A 20394-nucleotide genomic window follows, 5' to 3' on the forward strand; every position below is an offset into this window, starting at 1 on the left:
GTAAAATAGCATTTGTAAATATAGGTTTTAGCTAATGTCTTTCATTGTGGAAATAAGTAGAAATAATAAAAATTGTCACAGTGGCTGAAACCAAAGTATAGATCCAGTTTTTGAAATACATGTATATATTCAAACCTTATCATTTAATTTTTCTTATTTAAGAAGCATAACAATGTTGTTTTATTTACTTTAGCCAGCAATGTTGAAGTGCTCATGTCTGGAAATGTTAGATGTTACAATGTCATAGTGGAAATGATGAAAACATTTCCCAACAGTGAACCAATTCAGGAAGTGAGTTGCTGTTTGTTGCACAAGCTTACACTGGGTAAGTTCATGAAACAGTATTTTATACTGAAGTTTTTCATTGTTTGCTTACTTCTTTAACAGCTGACAGTGTTGCTAGTGAAAAGATTACACGACCAGTTAAGCTTTAGAGTAGAACTAGATTAATGTTTATATCTAGCCAGGCAATAAAGAATTTATTTGTATTGTGGTAGCTCCTGAGGCCCCAGTCACGTAGACACAACGCTGTACAAATACAGAACAAAAAGACAGCCTCTACCCTGAAAAACTTACACTCTAAGTACAAGCTAAGTTAGAGGAGCGAGATACAACAAACAGACAGGAGAAGCACAAGGCAACAATGACATCTATGTGTGCATAGTATCCAAGCCTTCTTTTTAGAGTTCTTACAGCATGGAAGATAGTTCCTTCTAGGATTTCATATTTGAGGTGCTGATACGGAGTACCTGAGAAACAACTGATGATACTATATTTTCTTGTAGAAAGTGTCCTTTGGGAACTTATGTATCCTCCTTATAATGCTCCCAAAGATTCACATCACAGTAACTCTTCTTCTGGTCAAGGAAAGTTGGACCAGGTTGTTTCTGGATCGTAGAAATGCTTCAGTCTTGACTACAGTTAATCAAGAGCAAAACAAGGTGCTCCTCCACCCTCACAATGGACGTAGTGTTATGCTCTATTGTCTCTGCAGCCCCTGCTTGCCTGAGAAGTTTGGGTGAAAGTTTAGGACCTGGATTTGGATCTCCTGAATTGTATGACTGCTTCTAGAGTGTCAGTCTGACGTGTTGATATTTTACTTTTGGTTATGCCTGGTGTAACACACAGTCAAGTTAAGTCTTACTCTGTCTCATCTATAGTTTTTATGCTCAAATTAGAGAAGTGGTGAAAGCTTGCAAATTCAATAGCTCATGTTCAACTATGACAAGACAGAATCACCACTCTTGCAGGTCTGAACATGATCTGGTAATTTATAGGCATTTACAGTACAAAATATGTTCATTATCTGTGTCATATGTTCATACTCATCTCTTTTAGATGAGCCTCTAGAGAGAGGCTCTCAAATTGGTTTATACCTAAGCACCTGAATGCCTGTAAGCTACATAAAGAAATGCAGGAAGAAACAGCTATTTAAAAGAACAGGGCACTACTACATAACAGGATAGTGGGTGAAGAAAAATACTATATCCATTTATAAGGGGAATTAAGTTAGACATTTCAGAGTGATGCAGATGTGCTTAAGTGCTTTTTTAAATTTGAGCCGTAGAGCTCAATCCTGCAAGGTGCTGATGCAGTTTATCTCCTATTGAAGGCAATAGAAATTTGAGAGTGCTCAGCCCCTTGCAGGATCAACTCTATAATGAGTTGGAGTAAGTAAGTTTCGCTTCCTATTGTGTGTCAGAAAAGCACCATCAGACCACAAGTGGTATGTTCTTCAGTTTTACATTTCATCTGAAGGGCTAGAGAAAACTTAGTCCTTTTTAAACCTTTGACTTTTTTTCTGTCATATTGGTAGTGATTCAGCTCTCTCTTAATTAAGAATTACTAAACAAAATTAAATATCAGGTACAATAGATGTAACTAGCAGAATATGTTTAATGAAGTGGGTACTCCTAAAGTAAGATGTACATGTAGTATTTATTTTCCTTGGGGGGCATAGGGAAATTTGGTTTTTATTTGTTTGTTCTTTGCAGTATTCCTTACATTGAACCTATGGCAGGAAATGCTGCACATACCATAGTAAATGTTTCTTTTTAGAGATGCTCATTATATATACAGCAAAGATATTTGTCTTTCTACTGTTTCAAAATGTGTAAACTCTTTTAGAAGCTTGTGCTAAACCCTGATCTATTTTGTGTGGAGAGATCTCTATTTCAGAATATAGGTCAAAACAGTTAAATAGCTTCTCCTATAGGGTCAGTCAAGTGTCAGTGCAGAAATCAAAGTTCAGGTCTATACTTTAGCTAGTCATTTGAAGGCAGCAATAGCTTGGAAATAATGCAGTGGCTGCACACTCTGCCTTTTGACAGAGGTGGGCACTTCATTTTGCTCTTCATTAACACTTTCTGTAGCTGCCTAAAGGAATGGTGTTTATAGGCGCTAAAGAGTCACATCCAGCAAGTCTCATCTGAAGGTAGATAAAATCCTCTTTGAAGGATTCAGTGGAATATAGAGGATCCTCAGGAGTCCTTCCTACATGAAAGAGGAGGAGAAACCAAAGTACCCAGTTCCCTGTTTTTCTTATTCTTGGCCAGTTATCCTCATTTCACAAAGCAATTTACTTACTATGTCAAACAAATTAACTGCCTCATCTGCTGTTTTTCTTCAAGCACAGTATGTGTGGATGTAGCTATATTGTCTCTGTATATAGATCTAGCTAGATATATTCAGATAACATTTTAATCTATTTTTAGGAAATTTTTTCAACATTCTGGTATTAAATGAGGTACATGAAGTCATTGTGAAGGCTGTTATAAGATACTCTGAAAATGCAAAGTTACAGGCTGCAGCACTCAGTTGTTTAGCTCTCCTCAGTAAGTAAATTCCTTCCTAATTACCTAAACACTTATATATTCTCAGTTGGTGTGCTAGCGTAATTTCCTGTGGTTTCATAATTCTTCTGTATTTTGTCATTAGTAGATTTCAAACAGGAGTAGGGCTTAACAAGGCTAGGTATGCAAGTGTTTTTTCCTGCTTACCTGTTAGAGCTCATTGTTTTGTTTGTAGCATGCCAGTATCTGTACCAGTTAACTGCGTCACCTACCCTCCACTCAGTTGGTATACTGTTTTGATGAGCACTAACATATCTATTCATAGGCTGCAATCCCTTCTTAGTTTAAAAACTGAGGGTAGTGAATATAGGAATTCTGAATCTAAGGTCGATGATTGGTTTGTGTATCTGCATACTAATACCGCTATGGCAGTTTACTTCTGTTTCCCAGCAGGATGGTGTCTGTGTTCTAGAAATAAACGGAAAGTTTTGAGCTTTAGTTGAAGCTGCATTAAGGCCACAATTTTTAAATGTGGGAGTCTAATTTGTTAGGGGTGTGATCCTGTAACCCCTTACAAATGTGAATAATTCTGTGTCACATTGCAGTCAGTTGGGTTGCTCATGTGAATAAGGGTAGCAAAGGTGTAGCAGATAGCAGAATGGTGCCTACTTTGTGTAACCTTTAGTACCGTGTTGGCAACCATTTATTTTCATAAGTACTGAAATTCACTGACAATTTAAAACCAGCTTGTTTAAAATCACATTTTATTTTACTCTTGCCCAATACTTCTCTTAGCCAGTTCAATGTACCCTTCTTTTCCAAATGACAGAAGAGTGCTGGAAGATCACTGTGACTCTGTGATGAATGGCAGTGTAGAAGTGTCGTAGGGTCATGTTTTAACATCTGCAGTATTCTTTGTGAACATGAAAATAAACGTATGCATGCATTTTTAAATTAGAAATATGGCCTGAGACATAACTACATTTAATTTAAAACCCTCTTGTCTGTAATGAACTTTTTAAAATATTTTCATAATGTCAAAGAAAATGAGAAAAATCTGTTGCAGAACTTGTATCAGAAGTTTTCATCCTTCCTCGAAGGGACTGGCTTATATCACCTTTCTCTGGTAAAATCAGCTTTGGCTAAATCTGATTTAGCCGCATAGGCAGAGATGAACACCCGCGTAACTCAGAGTGAGAACAAGTCCTAAATCTTTTATTTTCACAGTAAATATTGTCATTTTTATTTTCAAGCGGAAACAATATTTTTAAATCAAGACTTAGAGGAAAGAAAAGAAGAGGAAGAGGGAGAAAAATTATATTGGCTGGAAGCATGCTATAAAGCATTAAAATTGCACCGAAAAAACGTAGATGTACAGGTAAGAATTTTGGGAGTGTGTGTGTGTGAGTGAGTGAGAGAGAAAATTAAAAAAATTAAATGCACAAGTTAAGGTGTTTAGCAAAGCAGTTCTCTCAAATGTACTAAAATTATAGTCTGGAGAAATAAAGATTGGGTTTTGCTTAATTATTAATAATGGCTTCTCATGATAGAAGTGCAGACATGTTGGCCCCACTCTTTTTCACAGAAAGGTTCTTTCCACCTGTTAGAGGGTGCCATGATTTAGAGAAGCAAGAGAACTCAAGATTGTTAATAAATAAATAAATAAACCCCAACAGGCTGTAAAACAGTATGTTCATTCAGTTACAATATCTTCTGTTGTGTCCATCAGATTACACCTTTTATAAGAGTGAGACCCACTTGTGAAGAATATTCTTCTCTTGGCAAACTGAAACAAGTTAAATATTCCCCCAAATCAGTAGGTGAATCTTGACTAACAAACTATTTATAGTAAAGGGAAGTCTGAATAAAGAGAAATGTCTTCTATTTGTGATCATCATTAGCTGACATGACACTGAAAATGATTTATTCTAGCCAACACTGACTGGTCAGTAATGGTCAGCATAGTGTCAGCTAATTCAGTTCTTCACATTCATTTTTGAACACAATAACATTTTCTCACATAGATAAGCTCTTGATGATTGAACTGGAGTTAGGAATCAATGCTTGTCACTTCTCCATTAGTTCATCTCCTCAATGGGCTGGTCTCAGTCACTTCTTCAGATCATGCATATGTAGTCAGTAAGGGTATAATTCACAGGTGGTACAGAGGACCAGTGCAAGGCCTTGTAGGGAGCTGAAGTGGGGCCCGGGATTGTACCCGGTAGCCTTCATACCACAGTACAAGAGAACAGAAATATAAGTGTTTATAAATTTAACCCAAGAGCCACAAGTCTCTGAAAAAAAGAATGAGAGACATATAGCTTGTATAGTCAGTGTCTGTTCCCTTATCAACTTAGCACAGTGGAAAAAAGAGATGGTCCATGGCTTGTTTGAACAAAAGCAAGCCAGAGAAATTCCTAAACTCTATTTATGAAATAAAACATCAATAAGAACATGAGGGGTGTATGTGTGTGTGTGTGTATATAATGTATGTGTGTATATATATAAAAATAAAGTGAGGCTTTCTGTCATCATAACAACCTGGATAACAAATTGTGACTGAATTAGTATTTTTATCTGTTTTTGATGTGTTAACGTCCACAACAGAGTGGCAAAAATAATGGAACTATTTATAAAATGTCTTTAAAAATAATTTGTGGCTATTTTAAATTGTATTTTATTTTGCTCTTGTTTTAAATTCAGGAGGCTGCCTGTTGGGCTTTGAACAATCTGTTGATGTACCAATGCAACCTTCATAAGAAAATTGGAGATGAAGATAAACAGTCAGTAGTAATAACTTGAACTATATATTTGGGAGCACGGAGGGGTTCAAAACTCTGTTAGGTCACGTGGGTTAATTAATTGACTTTGTTTCCCTTTTATTGCTTTCTAATTCATCAAAACGGGCAGGGCCAGCAGCGATACCTGGGGCAGAGGATGCTGCCTGAAGACACTCAGCTTGCTGCTGTTCCCAAAAGATTAGGGCTGGGAGAGGAGCTTGAACCACCTGGTAGCTTGGGAGAAAAAGATGAGGAATAAGCCCCCAAATTAGATGGAAAGCTGAGGTGGAGGGGGCACTACTGGAATCAGGGAGGAGAAGCTGGACATGGGCAAGACAGAGGTAGAATCTCTGTTACCTCCTTCTCAGAGATGCCATGATAGCCAAATTTGAAATACAGTTTATTGTATTCTTTTGTGGACCTTGACTGATTTAGACAAAGCTCCCATTTAATGTCAGGGAGACAGGAATTTGGCCTAATATGTGCAGTTTGCAACTATTTAAAGGGCTTTCTCTTTAACTATTGCAATGGCAAAATATTAACAACCTGGTATTATGATCTACAAAGAATAATTTCACTTAATTCTAATATAGATTCCTAAACATGTATTATAATCATTGTAATATGGCCATTATACAGTGATTTATTTATTTTTGTGAAAGGTACCCCATACACAGAGAAGCAATGCTAGCCATGCTGATGCATTCCACAGCAAAAGAAGTGTTTCAGGCAGCTGCTAATGCCTTGGCAACTTTATCAGAACAAAATGGTAAGGAAATTTAGTACCAGATACCCTCGTCTTCACTGTCAGCCTTCATCAACAATTCATTACAGTAATATTATAGGATACGTTTACATTATATCATCAGGGATTAGGGTTCGGAGAGTGCATGCACATAAGCATTTCCAGGATCATGGCCCTCGTTCTGTTGCTGCTCCTGCCCCTGATAGTCTTAGGTAGAGTGAGGCACCCTAGAGACTGGCACCCTAACACTCATTCCCCAGCTGAGACTGCATTACGTTGCCACTAGACCTCCAGGCCCTCCCAATACAATTATTGACAGATTGAACTGTATAGTACAATGTTGTTGATGCATGTAACAATATTTCTTTCTCCATAAACCCAAATCATGCAGATGTATTAGTTACATGTGAGCAAAAAGTTATATATTTGGATTTTAATAGCTATAGATATACAAACACAGTATGTATACATTATGATATATAATTTTATTACAACAAGGAGTGGAATTTTCGAAGGTGCCTAAGGGAGGGAGGTATCCAATTCCCATTGAAATCCTATGGGAGCTGAGAGCCTAACTTTCTTAAGCTCCTTCTAAAAATCCCAGCCCAAGGTCTTTGAGTTTTGCCTTTTTTTTTTTTTTAAATTCTCCCACTGCTTTTTTTTCCCTTTTAAAATAACGTACTTAACGCAGAAATAATAGATAGGGGAGAAGCATCTTGAAATCTACAAGTACAATCTATAGTCAATTTACATAATGGTTTGAAATGTACATACTAGCTTCTGAAAGGCAGGAGTTAATGATAGTTATGATGACCAGTACAGGAGGCAGCGTGGTATAAACATGACTATTCTATTCTGCAGTGTTATTTCAGGTATGATGTACTCATTACTTAATAGGAATCAGATCTCAGTTATGGATTAAAGTAAATGGAGTTATGTTGGTGAAACTGAAAGACTTTGGACCCATGCAGAAAGTAACACTTATTTTTGGAGCCTTATTTTGAAAATTAAAGTTTTCGGTTTCCTGCGTGATCACAGAAGAACAATTCACAGTAAAAGTTATTTTGAAATAAAATAAACTATTAAAAATAGTCTCAATGATAAATCCTGCATCCCATAATGGTGACTTTGCATAACTGGAAATATTGGCAGTATTTGTTCCCATTAGGCACTTTTAAGATCCTAAATATATGGGCTAAGTTGTGCAAATACACTCTACTCCAGCCTATACTATTTTCAATTCTAGTTTGTATGTATATAAATTTGTAAATAAAGTGTTAGCCTTGCAAAGTCTTACACACATGCATAACTTCAAATGAGCAAGACGTCCTATTGACGTCAGTAGGACTACTTGCCTTCTCCTAGTTAGAAGATGCACAGATGTTGGCGGGATCACAGCCTAAATGAATATATATGTTTGTTCATATCATGCTCTCTCATGTTGTAGTAAGTATTAGAAAGGTTCTGTTGGCAAAAGGAATACACATTAATGCATTGGACATAATGAAGAAACATTCAGACTCTCCTGAAGTGGCTGAAAGTGCCTGCAAAATGCTGAATCATGTTTTTGAAGGAAGGTAAGATATACCTAGTAATGTGGGATCATGTGATGTTCTCGTGCAGGTTAAGACATATTTAAATAATTGACAGTTATTTACTTCATGTAGGGTGAAAATTTACTGTAGAGCTGAAGTCACATAGTCTGAAGTCTGAATTTCATAAGCCCTAGGGTCAACGGTACAGAGGGGTGGGGTAAAGAGACTACTCCTGAGTCCTTTGAACCCCTGGAAATGTACAGTGGATACCATCACTAAATGGACTATACAGGCAGCCCATAAGCCACAGTGAATTCCATGTAGAGCTGAACAAATATTGGACATTTTCACAAACATTAATTCCAGTTGCTAAAGTAATTCCCTTTGATGGTGTTTGTTCCACCTTTATACTCACTTTCTGCAGATATTCTCACAAATGCATTTATTGTTCAGAAAGTTGTCAAACAGAATGTTAGCAGACAAATTTAGAACTCCTAGTCATGAGTACCCGCACTGGAAACTTGATTCTAAGTGTTACTTATTCAGTCAAGGAACAGAAATATCCTATGTGCCTATCAAAACAGCTCAGATTTTGAATGTTAAATCATTTCAACAAGCTGCACATGAATAAGCTACAAAAGAATTATTCACAGGAATTTTGTGTCAAATTTCAAGTAATAAATGAAGAATATCATGAACCTTTCTTGGACAACTCACAAAAAGTGAAATTTATCAAATTTATTACAAATTACTTATCCAGTTCTTTTTCATCCCTCCAACTATCAGAGTTCTTTTCACATAGTCTGTTTGCTCAGGCTGTGTGCTGGGATGAATTTCACTCTAAAAATAAGCATCTCACTGGTCAACATAGCCTATCTACTAAGTAGGCTTACTTCTGTGGGAACCATTTCCCTCTAGTGCTTTGCCTCACTTAAGGATTTTCTGAATGGCCTTAAAGATACTGTAACCTGCTGTCATAACCATACAGCTAAGGGTAGCCTAGAATTCCTCCTTACCTGTAAGGGGTTAAGAAGCTCAAATAACCTGGGTGGCACCTGACCAAAGGGACCAATGGGGAAAGAAGATACTTTCAAATCTTGGCAGGGGGAGGGGGAAGGCTTTGTTGGTGTGTTCTCTGGGGAAAGCAGAGAAGCATCAGGTCAAAAAAACTCCTCCTATAACCATCCTGTACAAGTCTCCGATATTACAAAAAGAATAAGTAAATAAGGCAAGGCGCATTAGATTACCTTTTGTTTTAAACTTGTGAATTTTCCCTTTGCTAGAGGGAGGTTTATCCCGGTTTTTTATAATTTTAAAGTTTTGCCTAGAGGGGAATCCTGTGTTTTGAATCTGATTACCCTGTAAAGTATTTACCATCCTGATTTTACAGAGGTGATTCTTTGATCTTTTCTTTAAATAAAATCCTTCTTTTAAGAACCTGACTGATTTTTCCATTGTTCCAAGACCCAGGGGTTTGGGTCTTTGATCATTTCGTAATGTGTGGGAGTCCCAGGGGGCCTGTCAGGGGCAGAGTTGTGGATAGGGGTTGGGGCAGTCAGGGGACAGGGAGCGGAGGCAGGGTTAGATGGGGCAGAGGTTTTAGGGGGTGGCATGAAAATACTGTATAAGAAAACTACAATAGCTGAATTTGTTTGCTGGTTAAAACTGAGAAGATTAGTGTGCAGACTCACATACTGCTGTTTACCAAACTAAAACTAATGCATTTCTAAATTGTATGTTTGTTTATTCTGTAAATGCATATTTGCTCTTAGTTTCCCCCATCTGGACATAGTGATGATAGTTGCATCAGAAGTCATAAAGGCCATGAGGAAACATGGAAAGGTGCCATCTGTACAGCTGGAGGCCCTTCGAGTCATTTTACCTTTTATGATCCCTGGTAAGTCATCCAAGAAAAATAGCTGGCATTATACATCAAATGGGAAAATATAAATAAGGCTGTTTTCTGATCTTTCTTAAAATAGTTAATCATCCATCCTGTAGTAGAATTTCATATGAGTAATTTTTACTTAAAGCTCTATAATTAAAAGAGAACTTATGTTTGAAAAGGGTAGAAACATAGCTAAAGGTGGAAGAAAAAGCTTGGCAAACATTGAACATATTGGGCCAAATTAATCACTGCTGAAACTCTGACTTCTCCAATGATGGACTTATACCAGTGATGAATTTGATCCATTACTGCTTCCCTTGATACCACTTATAGACTTAAGGAATATGGATCCCTTGTCATGACTTTATAGCTTAATTTATTGGATGTTCCATTAGTGATGGACAAAAAATAACAAACATTCTTTCAAATTGGATATACTAGCAGGAGGTATTGCTTCATTTCAGTGTCATATCCAGTTAATGTTCTCTTTCATACACCAAGCAGTGGGGGCAGTGACTTCAAGATTAGAAACATATTAGCTCTTGTCTACAGCAAATAGTTGTGAGGCCAAACTAGATGATTTAGGAAATCCTTTCCAAAGAAACACTTTAGAGGCAATCTGCAGAGGGGAAAAAACGTGTGTTCCTTTTGTTCATTCTTGTGTAGAAACAGAAGGCTTGGACAAGGTTAGAAAAGATTTGTTTTGTTACCTGAGCATTTTTTTTAAATCAAGAATATTAAGTCTTGTCCTCTTTGTTTTTGCGGATAGTCCCATAAGATCTGGAGTGGGAGCTTTCTCAGTCTTAACTGAAGAGATGGGGAACTGAATCTTTTTGAAGCCAGCATTTCTTGCAAGTGTTTGTCAGGAGTTTTGGTTAAATGAATATTGACCAAAAAAAACCCCAGTTTTAAACAGTTTGATTAAAATGCAGGTTACTCTTACAAGCTCAGATTTCAGTTTCTTGTCCCTTGTAATATAATTGTATTATTTTTCCATTCATTCAATGAGTCCTTGAGCAAAAACAGGAGATTTAAGACTTTATATTCAACAACAGGAGAAATTCTCCTTTTTTGCTAAAATCTTTTGAGCCGTTGTCCATCATAATGAAGCCAAAAAAGAGACAAGTTTTTTTCCCTTTGAATGCTGTCTGCGTTGGCGTTTGAAGGTTAATACGTGAAGAAAGTTAAAGTATTTTATCGAAAAAATAATAAGTACATTCTTGAATCCTAAAGAGTCTTTTAAATGATTCCTAGTTACTTTCTGTAGTGCCACTTTGCCCTGAGTGCTGATTACTACAAAAATGTTAAATTAAGGACCATGTTCTGCTCTTTTATGTGTGCACAATTTCCATTGATGTTCTCTGTGAATATAATTTGGTTTCTAATCTGCTGCCAATGGAAAGGTCTCGTAGTCGAAAATTCCTTTTAAGTGTTTTCCTTCCAAGAAAATCCTAAAGGCATTTAAATAAGTAGTATGGACACTAAGAAACAGAGAGCTTCATTAAGTAGTTAATTTCTTGCTAGATTTTGAACTGAAAGTTCAAACAAAAGCTGAATTTTTCATTTCTCTTGAATCTGCTGTTGACTGGTGTCCTACATGGTTCTCTGTATGATTAGACTTTTCTAACTCATAGAAAAGTATGCGATCTGTCTGAATCCCATCTTATTTTACTAGGTTTGAGGTTAATTGGGATTCAGTTTATGAATGATTAACGTATTATACAAGTTCACATGCAAAATCCCCCCAATTTGCTGCAACCAAAATTCTTTGGAGTGAGTATTTGTTTCATAACAAACAGCAACATGAAGAAACTGAGTTTTAACACCACAGGCTCTTGGTAACTCTGGTCTGTGACGTTACAGGAGTGTGAAAACAGTGGGAAGCTAGAATTAGGCTGTCATGGGGTGCACTCACCTCTGGTGGCACCTCTTCCTGGCCATCCTGGAGATTAGCTCTGGCTAGCTGTTACACTGCCGGAGGACGGTGCATCTCCTCCCATCATCCCCTTGGCCTGCAGGCCCCTCTCACTCCAAGAACCTCAGCCTCCTCTTCATGAATCAGCCCTCTGGCCAGGTCACCAGACATGTACCCCCTCTTCTGGGGTATCAAAGTCCTTCTTGACAAATGGGCTTAGGCAGTCTTCCTGCTCACTGCCCCACTGGTGCCACTTCAGCAGCTGGTCGGGGGACACAGGCCCACCCTTACTCTGGGTCCTGTCTCAGAGGTCCTCTCATCAGCAGCTAAAGTTGGACCTACCCCACACCTCTTTGCTCTTCTCCATGAGCCTTGCCTACCGCTCTGCTCTTCCCCGTCTCTGGGCTTGCCAAGCTATGCTCCACCCTCCCAGGGAGTAACTGTAGGCTTCTTGTCTCTAGTCCCAAATACACTTCCCTTCTCCCAAGGGGTGACTGCAGACTACTTCCTAACAGCTCTCTTCTGCTCCTTAGCTTCTGAGTTTTATACAGGCACCACCTGTTCCCGTCCAGCTGACCCTCATTTTATCAACCTGTGCTCCATGGCTCCTCCTCCAGGTGCAGACTGTAGGATAATTGGGCCTAATTTACCTTCTCAGGGCCGTGTGGGGAGTACACCCCATCCCACAGGTCTCATGAGTTATTTGTAAATAACTTTGCAACAGTTTCATTGCACTACTGATTTCAAAAGAAAATGTGAAATTTGTTTCCCTGAAGAAGTGTTTCTCTGTGTGTTACAGGTGCCACAGAAGAACGGCAAAATAGTTCTTCAGGAGCAGTGGGAGATGCTGACTTGATGCTTACCTTAAAAGTAATTAAAAACCAGTGTTTGTTGGAGGGGACTCACACACTAGTGCTTGATGCTTTGAACAGGGTATGGTTAAAATCTTTCTCCTAATAAATTTGCTTGGTATTTTATAGTTGCAGTTAATGACTTATTTATAACTTCGAATGCAATGAAATCATTTTCCGGTTGATTTGATAAACTTTACCTTACGTGACCTTTCATACACGTGTTCATCTACATTTTTTTTTTTTTACTCTATTTTATTCTGGAATATGCCAGAGAAGTTCATCTTTGATGTAATAATTCTAGTGGATATTTATTAGAAGACATAATATTTCTTAGACAGTCAATTCATTTGCAGTTGTTTATGATATTTTATATGTGAAAGACTGCTTTACACACAAATAATGAATGTCCTGCATAAGCTAGAATTTAATGTCATTTGCACAGAAAAACCTGCAACTGTTCACTTAACGTGATTCACCTAAAACCTGTAACTACCAATACAAATTTCTTGGATTCCAACAGAACAGTGTTTCTCAAGCTATTCCATACCAAACAAAACTGCCTGGGACTGCTTGACCCTGTAGCCATTGGGAAAAGCAGGATAGTTGCAACCTATTGAGAAGAAACCTGGAGAGCAAGAGGCACTTGCAAGCAGGTCCCAGCAGGATAAGGAGACAGAAAACAAAACGTTGGGCCACTGGCTGCAGCAAAATAGCAGTTCTATGGCAAAAATGCTGAATTCTATGGCACGTTGGAAAGATGCCAAATCCCAGGGCCCATCGAATCCATGTGGCCATGATTGAGATGAATGAGGCAGTTCACACATCTCTGAGAGCCATTTCTCTCAACATTTTTGAGTTAGCGACTCCTTAGTGAAGTCAAAATTTTTATAACCCCCTTACTTTTGTTATAAAAGTAGTCACAGTAAACAATGTATCAATATTAGAAATGATAAAACTATGTAATTTATTTAGTTGTCTGTGTTTCAAGGGGTTGAATGAGAATACTTGACCTTGAAGGGTAAAGGTGTGCAGGAAGTAGGAAGTGAGATTTTCCTTGCTTTAAACTGATAAAATTTCTAATACCTTGTGATTCCCCCTTTGTGACGCTCTGTACCTCGGGGAAACACCCTACACCCCTATGTTCATCTTTATGAAATGATTGTGTGGTATCCAATGCAAAGTTTGTCATGTTGGGTGTCTTTGGAAGGCTCATAATGCACTGAACATGGTTGTTATAGTAATTGTTACAGTAATGTTATAGTAAGGTTTAGGTTATAATTTCATGTATATAGTTATGAGGCTGAAAATGTATCCTCATGGCTTAAAGCAAGCCCATGCAAAAACTCTCCAAGAACAGAGAGGCAGTTCACACCTCGTCAGGGCATGGATGGGACAAAACCTAGCCCAGCCTCACAGGAACAATGGACACTGTCTTAGGCAGCAACAAAAGAATCTGTTAGACCCTCAAGGGAGTCACCCCCTTCCTTTGGGCAGTTTGGGACTGCAATGAGGTAATGCTCACCTGACTCTGAAGAGGCGGGAGGGGCAAAACCAAGAGGAAAGAAAGGATGTGATAAAAGGGAGAGACATTTTGCCATGCTCTCTCTCTTCCACCTACATCTACAGACACCACCACCACCAACAAGCGACTGAGCCACTGATCAAAGGGGAGAGCCTGGCTGAAGAGCCAGCCTGTGGTGAGAAGCATCTAAGTTTGTAAGGACACTGAAAGTGTTAAGATCAGCTTAGAATGCGTTTTGCTTTTATTTCATTTGACCAAATTTGACTTGTTATGCTTTGACTTATAATCACGTAAATCTACCTTTATAGCTAATAAATCTGTTTTGTTTATTCTACCTGAAACAGTGTGTTTGGTTTGCAGTGTGTCAAAGACTCCCCTTGGGAGAACAAGCCTGGTACATATCAATCTCTTTGTAAAATTGACAAACTTATATAAGCTTGCAGCATCCAGCAGACATAACTGGACACTGCAAGATGGAGGTTCCCAGGGTCATGTCTGGAACCGGAGATATTGACTAGGGTCATTCGCTTGCAAGTAGCTGGGAGCAGCTTACATGCTAGAGGCTGTGTGTGAACAGCCCAGGAGTGGGGGCTCTCACAGAAGAGCAGGGTAAGGCTGGCACCCAGAGTCAAGGATTGGAGTGGCCTAGCAGATCACCAGTCCAGACAACACCAGAGGGGAACGTCACACCCCTTAATGCCTTTTGTGATCCTTATGTGGGGGTCACAACCCACTGGTTAAGAAACATTATCTTGGAACTATTACAGATTCAGGAAGGCATCCTTGCATCAGTTTGTGCTTGGTTCACAGTAATGAAAGGATAAGAAAGGGATAAAGAGGAAAAATGGTCATAACCCTCTTGAGATCTGTTTGTAACTCCCCAGGGGATCATGACCTATATATTGTAAAGCCCGGCAGCAGGGCAACTAGCTGGTACTTTGTCTTCAGGTTACAAATGTAAATGAAGGGAAACAAGTTATTTGTGGCCATTCTTCCCTAACATTTATTGCATAACTGAAAAAAAGATTAGATCTTTTTGAAGTCTTGTGTGCCTGTTAGGCTTAGCCCGCAGGCATATCTTCCTTCATGTCGGATAACCCAGATGATGCTGACCTTTGGATTATTAAGAAAATGCTTTCAAAAGCATCATATGTTTTTGAGCCATTTGTCTTCTGTTTCAGAGGCTTGTTTTTGTTCTGTGTTTTTGGCAATGGGGAAAGTGCATTTTTTTGATCTCATTATACTCAAAATGACTGAATAGTTTTTGCTCTAACTTTCAAAAAATATTCACCTTTACAAGATTTCAGCCTGAAAGGTGAATATTATGGAAAGTTATGAAAAGATGAAACAGAAGGTATAATGGAAAGGTTTATGCAAATTTAATTGCAGTGATTACACTCATAACAGCTACAATTTTACACCTTTTGAGAAAAAAAACTGACAAGCAACTTTCCTGATCACATTGAGAAAAAAATCTGACCTTATTTTGTATTGATTTCTCTTTTAGTTTATTGGAAATCCTGGCATTCAGAAATGTGGATTAAAAATACTTTCTTCTGTAGTGGAGTGTTCTGGTGCACTACAAATGTTATCCCAGCAAGGAGCCACAGACACTATACTTCACACACTACAGATGTATCCAGATGATCAAGGTACATAGGAAGATGTCTTGTGACTTACATAGGCTATTACAAGATTCACGTTTATCTTTACATCATATTATAAATATAACATACTAAATTTGTCTCTTTAATTCTGAACCAGTAATTAATATTTATAATGTTTTCTTCTAGAAATACAGTGCTTAGGTTTGAGTCTTCTAGGATCTTTGATTACAAGAAAGAGTTTATGTATCGCATCTATGCATGTGCTGGCAACAGTTCTGGTTTCTACTTTACGACGATTTAAGGAGGTCGTTGAAATACAGATACACGTATGTGATTTATTTGAGTGTAAAGATGAGAATGAATGAAAGAAAATGGGAACAGGTTTATTTTTAAAAACATTATTTGATATATAAATTTGAAATATGTTTCTGATTTTTTGTTTGTACAGTGCCTAGCACAATGGGAACATGGTCTTTGACTAAGGTTCTTAGTTACTACAGTAATACAAATAATGATAGAATTACTATAAAGCTGAGAAAGTAAACATTTAAAATTAAATCGAACTGTTGAGGTTCCCATAGTAATGGCTGTCTCAGAAGGCATGAATTCAGTTCAAAATATGCACCCCTAAGTATGGATGCTTATCTGAATGTATATGGTCTGCAAAACTGGAACAGAAATCCCCTGATAACAATCCGTCACTCTATCAATCATCATTTTATAATGTACCCATCATCGTTGTATCTGAGCACCTTTTATGAAAAATAAATGCAAAATGTGTGTCTTTCAGCCCTGTCATCAGCAACAAGCTCAAAGTTATTTATGAGATTTTTTAAAAAACATCTGTGTGTATGGATGCTGTTGTACTTGAGAAGGTTATTGTGGGAAAGTTTGAGGGAAAGTTTATTGAACAGATGGGTTTTGCATAAAGTTTTGAATGTGGTGAGGGTGGTACTCGTTCTTATCTTGTCAGGCAATGAGTTCAGTAGCTTTTGCCTGGCTCCTGTAGATGTGAGGTTTTCCCTGCTTGTCATCAGCTTTATTTTTCCAGTGGAATGAAGCCATCATGTGAGGTCACTTTCTTCTGAGAGTCCCACTACTTCTATTTCAGCTCAAGCTAGAAATATCATATGCATGGCCTACTTTCAGAGATTTTTGGCTTTTCCCTTTCAGGTTTAACTTGGTGCCCAGTACGGAAATGGAGAAAAATGAAAAAATAATGTTTTGGGGGAGGAAATTACTCAAATAGTATTTAGTCACAATGAGTTATGAACAAAGGTTCTTATATATCACTGTTTACTCATTTCTAGTTAATAGCCTCACATTTTACATTTAGAGTTGTTGAGTTTTTCTCTTTAATTTCTAGATTTACTGTAAGTATTTTAGCAAACTGGTGTTTCAAATTGAACATTATGGAGCAGGCATGCGGGCTGTGTGGTGTGAACACTTCAATATCTGATAGGGGGCACCTTCACCCACCCCATATGGGGTAACTTGTGTCCTCTGGGCATTAGTAAGAAGCAGTCTTGCAGTTTCTGAGCACAGGGTCGTCATGTCTGTCCCTTACACTGAGAATGCAAAAGGGAGGGGAGGGGAAAGGTCTTCCTTTTTTTCTCTCCTGTGTATTTGTGCTACAGCTAGGCACCATCTCAACTTATGAAGACATGTACAACTTTATTCATGCTAAGAATTAATTCAAATTATGTTCTGTTTTATTTTATCTCATATATCTATGAATGATAGTTTGGAGGGAGAATATGTATACATCTAGGGGTAATCTGGAAATTAAGGTTTTCAGCAAAAGTAGTGTTTGAGTGAAATTAAATGCTGGGCCTAAAATGTTGACAATATTTTATTTTTACATAAAGTTAGGTAATTTCAGTTTATAACAGTGGACCTGATAATGGACCAGGCCCACTGCTAGTTTTTCAATACATCAACCAATAGCTGCCACTAACCTACATAAGTGGGTCAAACTAACCGAGACTAAACTGCAACTGAGGGTATATGTACACTGCAGTAGGGAAGTGTGATTGCAGCACCTGTGGGCATGCCAAAGCTATCTTTGATCTAGCTAGCTCACTAAAAATGGCAGTGAAGCACAGGCAGCAGCATGGGTTAGCTAACTAAGTGCAAGCCTGTCCAGGACCTTGGGTACATGCTTGGGCAGCTAGCCTGTGCAGTCACCCGCACCACCACAGTTTCGTTGCTCTTTTTGGAAAGCTAGTTTGATCGGTGCTGTACCAGGTATGCCTGTGCATGCCTTAATCAGAGCTCCTGACTATGGTGTAGAAATATTCTTAAGACTAAAAGTGGTTCGATGCTCAGACCTTCTGTTATGTTCTGATACACCTTGCAGTCCAATATGATTACATGTCTAAAAAACCAAAACAAAAGATCCCAAAAGAGTATAGCTATTTTACTAATAAATTTCTTTTTGTTAATTCTGTAGCACATGGTATCTGACTTCCATCATTTTAAAATTTGATATTTTTTTAAATATACATTTGTTGTTGATAACATCATTTTGTTATTTGTAGGGATTTCACATGATCTTGACAATCCTTGACTTGTCACCTTGTTTTGCAAAGCTGCTGATATATGAATCATTTGACACAGTCATTTTTTATCAGATGTCCATGTGTTTCACTGAACAAAGAGACCGGCAGGTATCTTCTCTCTTTCAATCACTCCACATCCAAATGTTCTGAAATGTTCTGAAGTTTGCTACCTTCATTTCAATTATTTCTCTTCCCATTCAGTTTCAAAGCTTGTGCTGTAAATGCTTCGCTAAAATAGCCAACAATGATGATTTAAAAAACATGATGCTGGAGAAAGCATGTGCTGAATACAATAGCATTATGGCTGAATGTTTACTTTTACTAGGAGCTGATGTTAATAAGAACACAAAGACGAGCTCTTTAATCTATCAGGTAGGTTCTTGGAAATGTAGATCGTTATATTGGTTTGAAAGATGTCACTTTTTGGGATGATTTTAATTTGTGTGTGTGCCTGCATGAGCAAGATTAACTATCTTTAGACCCAATCCTACAGTGTTCTGAGCATCCTGGAGGGAAAAGTTTCAAAGGGGTTTGGTGACTGAGGTACATCTAGTGTTAACCTACAAGGCAAAGTAAGGGCTGGCATAGCCCAGAGGAGATAAGTTGTTGGGCTAACTGATCAGAAGTGTCAGGGAGCTGACATTCAGCTAAGCACAAGCAAGTCTCCATCTCCCAGGAGGCACAAAGGTAAAAAGGTGACTCTCAATCCTGGGTATCCCAAGAAGCGTCACACTGTTGACTTCAAATTGCAGCAAGCAGATCATAAATATCCATAATTTTCATTGGTATAACCAACCACTTATGTGTACTCATGCCAAAATATATGGCATTTGCCACATGTTTTGAAGGTATTCATTACACAATTAGGTTAAAGCATCATAGGGGCCTTGATCAGCTTCACTTAGGCAGTTTTGAAAATATCAGCCTTGATGTTTAGGAAATTCTGTGTCACAGTTCATCGCAGGACACCACACTGAGAATATGGAGAAACAATAGTTGAAACAACTCTTGTTAAAATCTAAGCTGCTGTTTTACACACATTTTATTCATTTCTTCTGTAATAGGTTTGTGAGAAAGGAAGCAATCCTAAGCTGGTGGAACTACTATTAACTAGTGGTGCTCGAGAGCAGGATGTTCGGAGTGCTTTAACAGTCAGCATAAAGAAAGGAGATAGCCAAATCATTAGCTTGCTCTTAAGGAAGCTTAGCCTGGATGTGGCCAACAGCAGTATATGTCTTGGAGGATTTTGTATTGGAAGAATTGAACCTTCCTGGCTTAGCCCTTTGTTCCCAAATAAACTTACTCCTATAAAAAAACAAACAAGTAAGTATATGTAGAATTTGTTATATTAAAATGTGATAAACCCTCCTAATGACGTTTTACAAACCTTCAGAAAGAGTTTTAAAATTGAAATACAGTGTTAGAGAGCCTGTTACGTAGGTTGTGTAAATTAGCATAGCCCTCTTGGTTCTGAAACCTAAACTTTAAAAATAAAAAAATCAAGTCTTTATAGTAATTTTAATCCTCATGAATTTACTGAAGAACATGCCACTTTATTGATTTCTTACGTGTCTTAGATGCAGGTTCTGCATTGGCAAGAATGGTGCTCGGATACCAAATGAAGAGTTTTTCAGAAGACCGATCAAGATCCAGTTGTAATGTAACTTTCTCTGAAGATGCACTAGATAAAAGTGATGATTGGATATTCATGCCTGAGCTATTAGTAGACAGTGTTTTTCTCTTGAGTGATGATATCGATAGTGAAGGTACATATACTCTAGCAATTTTGTTTCCTCTGAACAATGCTGGTCTAGAATTTGGGATGAAAATTCAATTTAAAGTATTTTAGCAACTATTGGACCATAAAGTAATAAATAAGTAAAGTGTATACCGCAATTTATTTGTTTTAAGGTAGAACTCTTTGTATATAACTATAGGATATTTGTTATGGTATATGTGGAAAACAGTGGCAGGTAAATGTATGTCTTCAAAACATGAAACTAAAGTTCTTAGGTTTTAGGTTATTCACTTGATAATTTATTTTCTATCATTTCATTGGCTCAAATTAACTCACACTGAAAAATAATAAAGGACCAAAACATCATATCACCTAGGAGCAAACACTTTTCATAAAACAGGTCAGATATGAATTGACTATCCGGCCTCATCCTCAAAGAAACCTGCAGAACATCTTC

At 37.8% G+C, this 20394-nt stretch overlaps 1 protein-coding gene across 2 annotated transcripts in view; it reads left to right on the forward strand.

Annotated features, from left to right (window-relative positions):
* Positions 1-20394, forward strand: part of LRRK2 (leucine rich repeat kinase 2) — a 116345-nt gene that overhangs the window by 28572 nt on the left and 67379 nt on the right. For both annotated transcript variants that reach the window (XM_048836308.2, XM_048836307.2), the window contains exons 7-20: positions 194-325; positions 2715-2834; positions 4046-4170; positions 5496-5575; positions 6235-6341; positions 7765-7894; positions 9625-9749; positions 12455-12588; positions 15539-15683; positions 15825-15964; positions 18179-18307; positions 18401-18571; positions 19264-19522; positions 19777-19965. In XM_048836308.2, coding sequence (XP_048692265.2) covers positions 194-325; positions 2715-2834; positions 4046-4170; positions 5496-5575; positions 6235-6341; positions 7765-7894; positions 9625-9749; positions 12455-12588; positions 15539-15683; positions 15825-15964; positions 18179-18307; positions 18401-18571; positions 19264-19522; positions 19777-19965 — 1986 coding nt within the window. The remainder of the gene's footprint in view (positions 1-193; positions 326-2714; positions 2835-4045; positions 4171-5495; positions 5576-6234; positions 6342-7764; positions 7895-9624; positions 9750-12454; positions 12589-15538; positions 15684-15824; positions 15965-18178; positions 18308-18400; positions 18572-19263; positions 19523-19776; positions 19966-20394) is intronic.

This window comes from Caretta caretta, chromosome 1 (genome assembly GCF_965140235.1).
Source record: "Caretta caretta isolate rCarCar2 chromosome 1, rCarCar1.hap1, whole genome shotgun sequence".
Lineage (NCBI taxonomy): Eukaryota > Metazoa > Chordata > Testudines > Cheloniidae > Caretta > Caretta caretta.